Source organism: Rhagoletis pomonella, unplaced genomic scaffold (genome assembly GCF_013731165.1).
Source record: "Rhagoletis pomonella isolate Grant_MI unplaced genomic scaffold, Rhpom_1.0 Rhpom_scaffold_00007, whole genome shotgun sequence".
NCBI classification, from domain to species: Eukaryota; Metazoa; Arthropoda; class Insecta; order Diptera; family Tephritidae; genus Rhagoletis; species Rhagoletis pomonella.
This window is the reverse complement of record NW_023458561.1, coordinates 50,327,858-50,340,715: the sequence shown is the minus strand read 5'-3', so window position 1 is coordinate 50,340,715 and position 12,858 is coordinate 50,327,858. Positions and strand designations below refer to the sequence as shown.

Genomic DNA, 12,858 nt, shown 5'->3' with positions numbered 1-12,858 from the left:
CTATACCGCATAGGGCGAATGAAAAAAATTGGTTCTTCTGGCAACCCTGTTCCCACCCATCGATCATAATCTCCAAATTTGGCCACGCGGCGACTATTTTATTTATTCAAATCCGAAGAAGTGGAAAGGTAGTAAGAGATTTGGTTATAATAAAGAGGTCCAAAATGTCTATTTTAAATTGAGAAAACTTATTAATTGGAAGGTATAAGAAAAATGGAAAATCGTTATACTAAATGTATCGAATTAAACGGGCATTTTGGTGAGAAGCAGCTCGGGTCCATTGTGATACCATTGTGAAATACAGAAGCTCTTTGCTAAAAATTGGCAACTGTAAAAGAAGTGTTCGACTATTTCTTCCACGTCCTAATCTCTGCAACATCTTTGATATTCCAATGACCGGTTGCATAGGTAATGATCTTCGAAATGTACTCTCTTGAGAGGCTGAGAATTTCTTATCAATTTGTGGCTGTAGTAGTCTAGTTGTTATACAAATGCCCTCATATATTCATGATCCAGCGGCTTAATGAATAATGTTATTTCTAATCTTTAATGTGCAGGTTGCCATAGGTATCCGATTTGTACCTCTGTTTTCACCTAGTGAAAGATAAGCACCCTTCCTAGCTATCTCAGCGGTTCCGAGATTTCCTTCTATAACCCGGAACCAATTTTAGGCTAACCTTGAAGATGGTGATAATATAACATTCATAGTATTCATTGATTTTCCTGGCCGCCATTGAAGGTGCGTATAGCGGCGGACCCTTCCATAGCGCATTTTCATTTTCATATATCATCCAGCGTAAACTGCCATAAGCAAACCACGATATATGATATAAAATGTCAGCATTGTTTAAATAATACGGGAAAGCATGAAAATAGCAAGTAGGCATATACACATTTGTTAGTATTTGGCCGAGCTTCTCCTTCGATTTGTGGCGTAGGCCTTGATGTTGTCATACAATGGACTGGGACCTACAGAAAACAACCCTTTTCTATATTTTTTTTGAGATGTTGCCAGGGCTTAAATCCAGGCCCTGTGAAGTGGAAGCGCGCACTGCTTACCACTACACCACAGCGGCCGTCAAACAAACCTTTGATAACCAAAAAATAAAAGGATTTTAAATTCAAATCATCTAAAAGATCACCAACAAAATATAGGTAAAGATAGTAATCCAATAATAATGAAATGCGTAAAGAAGTGTTGACAATTCGCCGAAAAGTATGAAATGACATACGACGAAGGAATCAGAAATCGTATGCAATTAACTGCAATTAACGCGCTTTCTCGGCTCTTTCACATGAAAAAATTTTGAGGCTCGTGCTGCCGCTGCTGCTATTGTTGCTATTGTTGCTACGCCATGGCTCAAATGTCAGATTTTTATCGCAGCACATTTGAGACTATTAACATATTTCAAATCTCTTCAAGTAGTGGTTTAAAATAATTAGATAAAAATTAGTAGTATCTTTCAAAGGAGCGAAGCAACAGCTAGTTATAACAAAACAAAACGAATACAATACGCACTAAAAAAACAAGAATACATCACAAGTGAGAAAGCCAAAAGACTATAGACTTATCAGTTTTCAAATCAACCGGTGATTAATTAAAAATTAGTTAGCATTTAAAAATTTGGTTTTTAGCTAACAATATTCAGCAACTTAAAAAACAGCGCTGCTGACAGTGGGGTGCTTTGTACATAAACTAACTGTGTTTTTTGTCTGTTTTCCAAAATAAAAATCTTATTTCATTGTTCACAAAGTATGTTTATGTTCTTTATCGCGTGCGCAATCATTTTCTAAATCTGCCATGCAAAAATTAGCTTATCGCTAATTGCTTTCGATACGCGTACCCCAAAGCAGCCGCATAGCGGAGCGAATTTTTGAAAAATTACCCATAATCAATTTTCATTTTCATCGACGTCACACCACTACAAAATAATACCAAAAGAATCAAAATGACGGCAAGCAAGGCATATTAAGCAGCTGGTAGTAGTAGAGCAGCTGATTTGATTATTTTCCAAATTTTTTGGTGTTTAAACTGTCAAATATTGTTATTTCTTTTTTTACAAAATTCTTAATTGGCAAAATGTATTTGCTTGTGAATCTTCAAAAAAAGCTATTGAAATCCAGCCGTTAGAACCAGGGACCGAACATAACAGTTATTGATGAAAACTGTCATCGAAAAATTCACTATGAAAGAAATGTTCTACAACTATCATACCAATCTATTTCTTTTTTCACCGAGAAAAATAAAAATAAAAACAATTACTTTTATTTTATAAATCCAAATTAACAATTATAAATCATAAATTAATAAAATCAGTTAGTGACTTTTATATTTAAAAGTCATCAATATAAATCAGTCACCGACTTTTATTTTTTAAGTCATACGTATAAAAATCAGGTATTATTTTTCACACTTAAGAACGTGTTGGAGAACGGAAGTTTACTGCGACTTATATAAATAACTTCTATAAGTATGATTTAAAAAATAAAAGTCAGTAACTGATTTATATTGATGACTTTTAAAAGTAAAAGTCACTGACTGAATTTTATTTATGCCTTTTATAAATAAATGTTTTCGAGAACTGTTATATGAGACATTAAATTAAAAAATCAAAAATAACTGTTATTTGATATACTGTTATTACATGAAAATCAAAAATAATTGTTATTTTCGATTTATAAAATAAAGGTCAGAAATTACTGTTATTTGAGGAGTAATTTAATAAAAGTAAAAAAATAACAGTTAACGAGCGATCTTTTTAATAAAAGTTGTAACTGTTACCGTCCCTGTTTAGAACGTTGTTTAACCCAGGAACATCAACGCTGATTATTGGTCCCTGCAAAGGATATTTTGATACTTCTGCCATGAAACAAATTCACAAAGAAAGAAAGTCGCACCAATTTTTTTATTAAAACTTTTGTTTATATTTCTAATCGCACAAAAAATATATATATTAATTTTTTTGACGCTTTAGATACCAGAAGCAACCACAAAACACACATAAATATCGGTGTTGCTCTAATTCAAGAGAATATGTACATTTATATCAAAACTTTTTTAGTTGTTGTGTCTCTAGGATTATTTTTTTTATTTTTTTTTAAAACCTGTAGTCGAGTTTAAGAAAGCGTATTGTAGTTTTTCTCTTCTTTCTTCTAATTTATTTGTTTATCTTCTCTCCACAGGTCAGGCTGGTGTCAATCAATTGGGTGGCGTTTTCGTCAATGGCCGTCCACTGCCGGACGTTGTGCGGCGCCGCATTGTGGAGTTGGCACTTTATGGTGTACGTCCTTGTGATATATCCCGACAATTACTGGTCTCACATGGTAAGTTAAAATATCTGTTTCGTAGCTGAAACTCAAATACATCAGATCTAAGTATTTATTACAATCCCTTTAATTAGGGAATTCATAGGTTCGTGATTAATTGGGAAAAACGAAAATATTAATTAGAGATGCATTTGAGTCTAATTTTACAAAAATTTGCATAGCTAAAATCTGCAATAAACAAAGTTTGATACAAAATTCTTGAAAATGACGTCCTCAGGTCGAGATTTCATTGTGAACAGTATCAATTGCTTTGTACTCGTACAACTTAAGTCCAAGATCAAAAACAGTTCTTTAATTAAAAAGTTTCCAATTAGATTTGTTCATTATCTTCCATATCGAAGTTCGTTTGGATACCTATGGTGAGTTCCTTAACACTGAAGGCAAAAGATGTTGTTATTTTCCGTAATTATTTCTAAGAGTGAGGGTTGACAATTTCTCTACCCGTAGAGGATCGACTCTAGAGGAACTGAAGGAAATTAATCTTAGTCTTGTCAATGCCCGATGTCACGCGTGTTATAGTTTTCCGTCTCGTCGTCCGCAAATAAAAACAGAATTCCGTCTTTGTGAACAAACCAAACCAAATTTTGCAAATTTTGTCTCTCTTTAGAAGAATAATATTCTCTCTAGCGAAAGACCTGGCCTATGTTAGACATCTACCGTTTCTGTACAGTATTCTTAGGTAGCTCTGAGTTTACGCTGTAATCATAAGCCATGAAGACCAGCTAAATCAACAAAATGATTTCATTCATAGGACAACAGATGTGCATTCTCCCACTATTTTATCGACGAAATAACCCGGTATCCAACACAAAATTATCTTGTTTCTTACCATCAGTTTGATAAGCTTGAAAATAAGAACGTGCCGAATCACAACTTCAAAAGCGCATTACAAACGTTTTTTTTTTGGCGTAGGTCGAAGTTGCTAGGGTCTCGCCCTAAAAAAAAACGCATTGTAATAGGTAGGGCACTAGATCCGTAAATACCCGCTGTCTATGTACAATTTGCCTAGGTTTCCCGGTCTGAGATTTTAACCAAAAGCATATATCTTTTAACATAGGGTCTACAACTCCTCATATTTGTAATCCTGCATTTTTTTTTAAATATTTGTCCTTGTCCGACCGAAAATTCTTTGACAAGCCCATGTCTCAAATAGTTTTAATAAGGGGAATCCCGACTCAGCCCCTCATGAAAGGTGAAATCAAATATTTGACCACGTCAGACTATTTAAGCGCTGCCCTCCAAGGGCGATGAAACCAAAGTTCTTGTGAATAACATCAGAGCAACTGGAATATCAATTTGGCACTAGACATAGAACTTCGCATATGCAGGTCATCTGCTTAACGATTGACGTCGTAACGTTACTCATATAGACTGATAAAGAAGCTATTTACTACGAGAGAATAAGATGGCGGAGAAATTATACTTCCTTGAGATAGATCCATAGACAGTATTCCTGACGATATTTAAAGAAAGCACATAAATCTACTTACTTAGATTCGAATTATTTGAGGCATGGGAGCCTGTCTGGCCATATAATTTTCTTAAGAAAAAGAGCAAACTGCGGAGTTCGATGGCCTTTTCCATTACTAACCAGATGCTTTATGAAATTATCTGTCGATTTCCCGGTGGCAAATAAAGACTGAGTGATGTTTATAGGAAAGGAAAGCCTCAGTTTTTACCTAACGTGTAGGCTTAACAGTTTTTGAGGATATTGTGAATGAAAAATGTTTGGCTAATAGGATTTTATGGTCTAGCCGATTCATGGGGCAGATTGCCATATTTGAGAATAAATAAGACGAAAACCTTCATCCAAGTACTCTGTATGTTTGTATTCACAAATACATAGATATAACTAGGCCTAAATCGAAAGAGCAGTCAATCGATAAAGTCACCAGTACATCTGTGGATTAGAAAAAGATTAAAGGATTCTACGGCGCAACCTAGGAAGTTTACATGATCCATCTTGCCACCTGGCTTTCATAGGAGGTCCAACACCATGGTTGGCTGTTTTGATACAATTTTCTGCAGACGGGAGGCTAGAACTTTGCGCTTATTAGCTGCTGAAGTGAACATTTTGGCATATTAAAAAGCTGTCTGATCGTAGAGTTAATTGAACTTGAAAGCAAGTCTGAATTTATGTTCACTATGGTTCTGAACAAGGCCAGCTCGTTTCCTGTAAGAATTTCGGCCAACTTTCGGAGATCGAATCGCTCTGGGTTTTGAAATCTTATGTGTCGATGGTCCGACGCCGATTCCTCGTTCGAAAGCTTTCATATTAAATCAGCTATTAACCTGCTGCAGAGATCGCGTTATAGTACCTCTTCCATGATAGCTGGAAGTAGATTGGTTTAGCCCCCCCCCCCGTTTTTGTCAAATATATATTATTTTGCATCAAATATTTTTGAAGGATCTCACACCTTCCAGTTGATGTATTTAAGTTATTCCAGATTATCTATTTGAGAGAATATCTATTTTCCCTTTAACACACACATATGCATATTTAGATTACTAACGAACTTCTTCAAAATAATTCATCTCACATGACCTTTGTGTTTATCTTTTGTGTTTTAAAACAGGTTGCGTTTCTAAGATCTTGACACGCTTCTATGAAACTGGTTCCATACGACCGGGATCGATTGGTGGCAGCAAAACCAAGGTAAGCATCGAATTGATGAAAATTGTAATAAACTAAATCAAAACTTACGACCTTCAATTTGAACTGTTCAATCAGGTTGATGACGTGCTAGTACACTACATACATTCAAATGTTCAACCCACCTGCGCTTTCATAAGGCCGAAGCAAATATTGATTCGGAAATATTAATGGCTGTCTACCGAGTTCTGTTGAATGCTGTTGCATAGCTGTTTGCTGTGACAATGCTTACAAATCACTCCACAGTCAAGTTAATGTGCAAAGTATTTTATTTTTTTTATTTACATTCGTACGTTTCGACCTGACATGCTAACACACATTTGCGTTGATTGAATGAACATTTTGTAGCTGTCATAAAGCGCGCGGAGATCCTACGCGGTGTACCCTCAAGTGGTAGCTGCTCACGTCACAGCCACAACAATTCCCATTCCGTCAATAGCGTCGCCGCTAACCTCAACTACCATCCAGCCAACTAGATACACAGTTTAGTAGTGTGCTAAAGCTTTTTTTATAAGTTGTTTTTGTTTTCATGTGCTCTATAAGTAACTGTTACAAATCAATCTCGTTTATTAAACGCGATAACGCGCTGCAATTAGCAGGCGAATCCTGTGCACCAGCTGCACTTGAGCGTTTCAGTTCACACGCCCGTTTCAAGTGCGCTTACGCGGTTCAACAAAACAATAAACAAATAACACACACAAAAATTAGTTTGCATACATACTTCCCTCAGCTCTAGGCGAGTGTGTAAATTATGACAGGCGTAATCTCCACGAAACGCACCATTTATGATCGTATCAGTCGCATTTAGCTACTGTTTTGCTACCTGTAATCTGACAATGCAGTGATAAACTAATAATTGTATGTACTTGGCAACGCCAAAATCCACTGTGAGCCCAAAGGAACAGCAGTAGCCGGGTTTTGATTCGGAAATGTACATTAGGCTGCACCGGAAAAAGGCCACCGTAAAAATTTGCATTAACCCAGTAAAATAAAGTTCACCGCTTCACCAATCGTAGACTTCGGGGGTTGATGAATCCGTTTATATTTTAACCATCTAATTTAATCGCATTTTTAGGACGCTTTGATTGAACAAAAAATTATTTTTATAACAATTCTTTCGAAACACATGAGCTGTTGCTTTACATTCGTTTTTAGAGTCCATTTCTAGCCCCAGTAGGTAGATATAGGTACTGGTCGAATTATTCTTCTTCTTATTATTTTGTGCTAGTGTAACAAAGCACGCCAGTCGGCTCTTTTCTATGCCAACGGACACCAAATTGGAAATTCAAACTGAAGCCAAACCCCTTCTCCACATGGTCTTCCTGTCGCTGAGGCGGCCGCCCACCTCGTCTGCTACCACCAACGGAGTTTAATTCTGGGCTGGAGCGTCTGTAGCCACTACCTTTCGTCTATCGCAACATGATCTATTTGGTTTCTCTATTTTCGATCTGGAGACATCCAATAGCTTGGTGGATTATTTATGATGAACTTGTTTTGGAACCCGGCGAAACCGATCAATCTCAGTCCGTTATCGGACGTTTCGTCTTGGAGCCTGCATTCTCCGATAGTGGGGCCAAAGATCTATTCCTTTCCCAACCTGGCATTGAGGTCCCAAGCAAGATTTTGATGTCCTGACGGGGGCAGCGCTCGTACGTTCGATCCAAGTGCTCCTACAAGAAATCCGCGGAACTCTTCTCTTCCGTCGAGGCTTGTGCAAGATGTTGAAGAACCTCGATTTGATGCGGATTGTGGCTGCACGTTCGTCCGACGGAGTGAACTCTAGTACTCGACGACGCTGTCTTTTCGCCACTACAAATCCAATACCGGACTTGCGCTCTTTTACATACGTGACAGTTGTAGTAGACGTCGCAAGCCCCACGCATTCTTTACCTTATCCCTCCATTTCTTTTTCTTGTATAGCGGTGATGTCAGACTTTGTCGTTTTTAGGACATTAACCAGCCGGTAAGAGGCTGTTTTATTATTAAGAGTTCGGACATTAAAGGCGCATGACCCAAAATTGTAGTTCTGTAAACGTTTGTCCTGGTCGTCAGCAAATGAAGGAGGACCCAGCGCACAATCCATTTATTTAAATATTTTTTAGCATACAAAATATTTATATAGATAGGTATTGCTTGTGCGAAACCAATCAATCATAAATTGTCAGCGCAACCCTAATTAATAGCGCAACGAAAATAATGGCCACACTTAAAGAACCACATGAGGATACTTACAGTTGGGATTCACACATAGCCATTAGAATTCAATAAAGGAAATGCTTTAGTAAACTTCTCTTTCATATCTCTAATCATTATCATAGTTATTTATTTACCTACTACAGACATATGCAATTCCATACCGAAATTCGTTGAGAAATCAGCGCCACAGTAGCGCATTCAATATTTACCCGCTGATTTCATATTTGCTTGGCACAGCGCCCCACACCACCCTCGAGACAATGGGCGAACAAAATGCGCATTTAACACCTCAATTGAATGTTGACTGTCGGGCGTTGTTGTTGCATTGTATTGGGTAATAATACAAGTAGATATACGCACGTGCATAACTACCGCTATAAAAGGGCGCTCGACTAGCGTGTTCAGTTGCTGATAAACATCGCCAACGATGCGGACAGCGGACAGCGGACAGTGCAGCCTATAATTTCAGTGGGGAAAGGTACGAGCATGTGTATGTGTGTGTGTGTGTGGCACAGTTAACACTGGTGGTACCCTGCAGGGAAAGCTACTAGTTGTGAACTAGAATTCTACCAGTTTGCGTTTCATCCCAACTAGTTCACGTTCTATCCTTTTTCAATGTTAGCGACTGGTATTTTTAACATTACGATGTCCTACGAGATGTCAATTGTCAGGCTATGCATCAGCTTCTACTAGTAGAAATACTAGTAGCATCATACCAGTTGATGAGATAGTCTGCCAATTCATGCCCCGTGAAAAGCATAAGTGTGCCTTTTTGCTCGCAACGCTCCAGCAGTCACAATGGCCGACAGAGCAAACCACTCGCGTGGTAAGCCTGAGGTCCCAGGTTCAAATCCTGGCGCAGGGAAAATTTTTTTATTTTCTATTTTTTACTTTATTTTTATGTTTTATAAATTTATTCTTTTGTTTAGGCTGTTTATTGTAATTTTTAAATTTAATAAAAAAAATATTTTTGTTTAATTACTTTGTTTTTATAGCACTAGCATTTCTTCCTAAATGTTTTTTGCAATGCAATTAGATTTTCAAATTTGTTACTTATTTATAAATTGAATAAATTATTTTTACTTACATTTATTTAAATTTTAAAAATCTTAACCACCTCCAAGCGGCCTCGAACCTGCGATTTCAGAACCACAACCAGTAGTCTTCACGTGACGCCACAGCCGACATTTGTAAGAAAAGCAATTAATTGCGTTTTATTTTTGGCTTTGGCAATTCAGAGGCAGATGTCGCTGATCGCTTAAGTTCTTCGAAATTGTCGGACTGGTAGGCACATACTAGTTAATGAACTAGTATTTTTTCTAACTGGTTTGGCTTTTCACTGCAGGGTAGTGGTGGCAATGTAAGGAGGTGGTTAGGGGCGGTTGTGGTTTTGTACGGACGTGGAGTTGCTGTGAGGTAAGCAAGTTTATGCATTTTTAATGAATTGCCTTGTGACATGGTACGAAACACTTGTACGTCGATGGTTGGGCTGACAGAGCCGCAGAGGCCAGTGCATATTTGCAATGTTACATATTTCATTTACGAGTATTTTTGACGTATGTGAAGTTTGAGCGTTGATTTGCAAATATTTGCGCCACTTCCGCTGCCATTCTTCATGAACTCGTTTAAGGCGTGGTCAAAGGGCGCTTGACTATTGTTGCGCGCTCGACCGACAAGGAAATCCTGTGACGGCGGCAAATTTCAAAACGAATGCGCAGATTTTTGGTTTGAGTTGCATGCAGTGCATTGCGTGCCGCACCTGTTTTTAACAGCTTTCACGTGTTGCAGACACAATTGAATTTCACGGTCTTTAATTGAACATTTTCTTGCAACAGTGCAACGCTGATACCGTGCAAATATTTTATAACTCCCGTCCCACTATACTTATGCACAATCTTTACTCAAACTGCCATTTCTCTTCTGTCTACTTTCAGCAAGTGGCCACGCCCACCGTCGTCAAGAAGATCATTCGACTGAAGGAGGAGAATAGCGGCATGTTTGCTTGGGAGATACGCGAACAGCTACAGCAACAACGCGTCTGCGACCCATCGTCGGTACCCTCGATCAGCTCCATCAATCGCATTCTCCGCAACAGCGGTCTTTGGACGGATGAAATGACGTCGAGTCAGCAAAACGCCGCCGCCGCTGCTGCAGCTGCACAGCAAATGTCATCCGCTGCCTATGCAACGCAAGCACACCTCTATGCGAATAGCGCTGCCGCAGCTGCTGCTGGCAGTAGTAGCGCGTCAAGTTGCCCGCCCACTGCAGATGGCGCTGTCGGCTCACCACCGGCGACACTCGTGCATCGCGCATCTTTACCACCACTTGCAGCAGCCCACCATGCGCACACCGCCACGCACCACCCCACCACTCATCATCCCCACGTCGCTGCACCGCACGCGCTAAGCTTACCAGCACAATTTCGTTATAGTTCTGCAGCTGCTGCTGCTGCCGCCGCCGCCGCTGCTGCAGCGGCTGTTGCAGCCAATGAGAACACCAAAGTTAATGCTACTGTGGCCGCAAACGAAGCACGTCTCTTGTCACCCACAAGTGCTGCAGGCGCAATCGGTGACATGCCTATCAAACCTGCACCGAAGCACCCCGCCGCAGCGCATATGGCAGCACTGAGTGCCGCCGGTGGCAGTCACACAGCGCTAGCGCAGTTCTCTGCCACCGTTTCGTCAGCGGTCTCGGGGCATCTCAGCGCACAGGATCTCAGTTACACCGCGCTACACAAGCACTGGCTCTGGCATCCCTCGCTACTCTACTATTCCACGCAGCATGCGCAAGTCGCCAGCCAATTTTTACCGTACGCGCAAGCTCAATGTCCAGCGTATTTCCATGCCGGCGGCACTGGCAGTAGCAGCAGTGGTATTGGTAGCGCGCTAAGCGCAGAAAGCACTATTGACTTGGTTTCGCATGGCGCGAGTGATGCGCTTAGCGATTGTGATTCGGGCAAGTCCTCGCCGGCGACTTCATTGAATGCCGCACCAACTGTGGGTTCCTTAAGCGGCAGAGAGTCAACGCACAGCAATGTGACCAATTCTCGCAAACGCAACCCCTACTCGATTGAGGAGCTTTTAAAGAAACCAGAGAAGCGCATGCGTTTACATGCGGGCAATTTACGCAAGGAAGATGAATCGAGTGTCAGCAGCATCAGTTCGAGCGGCAGTAGTCGCAGTAGCTGCTGTGACGATAGCTGTGATGAGACGCGGAGTCAACAGGCAGAGACGCTAGCTGTTGACGATTGCAACGATAATGTGGAGGTAGTGAACTGAGTTTGGGGTCAGTGGTGAGAGGAGAAAATTTTGATTCGAAGTATTTACCCAGTGGGAATTAGGAGCACGTAATAATACCTTATTAGCAACTTACTCTTCACCTGGCAGTCATTGCCATTTCCCTGCCGAACGTCCCTTACTTTTACAAAGGCATGGCCGCCTTATGTAATTAGGAATTTAGAATGTACATTTGGTATCAGACATACTTCTGAGCCGCTTTACAAAGTAAGTTACGTGTAATGCAGAGAAGTCGCTCGGAGTAGTTCGGCGCTTGGAGATAACTTCGGCTGCACGTTACTTTGCAACTGACAACGTAATGTGTCGTTGGAGGTGTTCATTTTGTGCTTTACTAGTAGATGACATTGGCCATGATGACAATTTTGGTACTAAAAACTGAAAGAAAACATGGCTTACCTCGTAAGGTGCTTACCTATTTTCCCAGTGGGTATTTGAACCTAAATAGATTTGATGTATGTATGTATTAAATTATTTGAAATGTAATATAACTGAAGGCAATTGTGTATCTCTAAGATCTAGAATTGAAGCTTAATTAGTTGTAGTATACAGACTTATATGTATATGTAGGTATATATTATGTAAGCAGTTACGCGCTTTATGTGTGCTTAATTTTTTGAATGCATTCCATAGTAAAATAAAATAAAATTAAAATAATATCAAAAGAAATTACCTCCTCTTTTCCTTGCTGCATTAGTTCTCGGCTAGAAAATGTTCGATCATTTTACTTCTTGTAGTTCTATGACGCAACACAATCTTATCTATATATTAGTAAGTTTTGTGATTGAAAACAAGAAATGTCAAACATTCTCCTAAAGGTTAGCAAAAAACACTGCGATGCAGATTTGATCAACAGCTGTGATGCCAACTCAAGGCCAAGCGGAAAAAAATTAAAAATCGTAGACTAAATGCTGCAATACAGGAGCGGGCGGAGCTTTCGGGAGTTGCGTTTATCATGTTCGTAGAAAGAGGTACCTTGCAAGGGGGAGTCCTATCCCCTATGGTTATCGTGTATATGTAGGAAGTAGAGAGCGTTGATCTGAAAATAACGGGGAGTGACCTACAGTTTTATGCGAACTCCGAACGGCGATTGTATTTTTATGTAAAGCTGTTTTTCATGGCAGAAATACACTTGGAGGTTTGCCAATGCCTGTCGAAGGGCGACCGTTGTAAAGAAAAAACCTCTTTTCTATATATTTTTGCGATGTTGCTTTGAGCAAGGCTTGAACGCAGGCCCTGCGGAGTGGAAGCGCGCACTGCTTACCACTACACTACAGCGACACAGCGGATAACTTGTAGCTGTAGGAACAAAATAATTGCAGAGGGAAGGACTTCCGAGATCTGAAGGTGCCATAAAATTTTACACAGATGGCCCCAAACTAGAAAACA

At 39.8% G+C, this 12,858-nt stretch overlaps 1 protein-coding gene across 1 annotated transcript; it reads left to right on the top strand.

Moving 5' to 3' along the window:
- Positions 1–213: 213 nt before the first annotated feature.
- Positions 214–11,472, top strand: LOC118743875 (paired box pox-neuro protein). The gene is made up of 4 exons (XM_036476638.1): positions 214–259; positions 3,112–3,324; positions 5,904–5,989; positions 10,084–11,472. The coding sequence occupies exons 1-4, from the start codon at positions 214–216 to the stop codon at positions 11,452–11,454; spliced, it is 1,716 nt and encodes a 571-aa protein (XP_036332531.1). The 3' UTR covers positions 11,455–11,472.
- The last annotated feature ends 1,386 nt before the right edge of the window (positions 11,473–12,858 follow it).

Coding starts and splice junctions, on each gene's coding strand:
- LOC118743875 (XM_036476638.1), top strand. CDS start 214: ATGGAAAATCGTTATACTAAATGTATCGAATTAAACGGGCATTTTG. Junction 3,325..5,903: donor ACAATTACTGGTCTCACATG/GTAAGTTAAAAT, acceptor GTTTTAAAACAG/GTTGCGTTTCTAAGATCTTG. Junction 5,990..10,083: donor GCAGCAAAACCAAGGTAAGC/ATCGAATTGATG, acceptor CTTTACTCAAAC/TGCCATTTCTCTTCTGTCTA.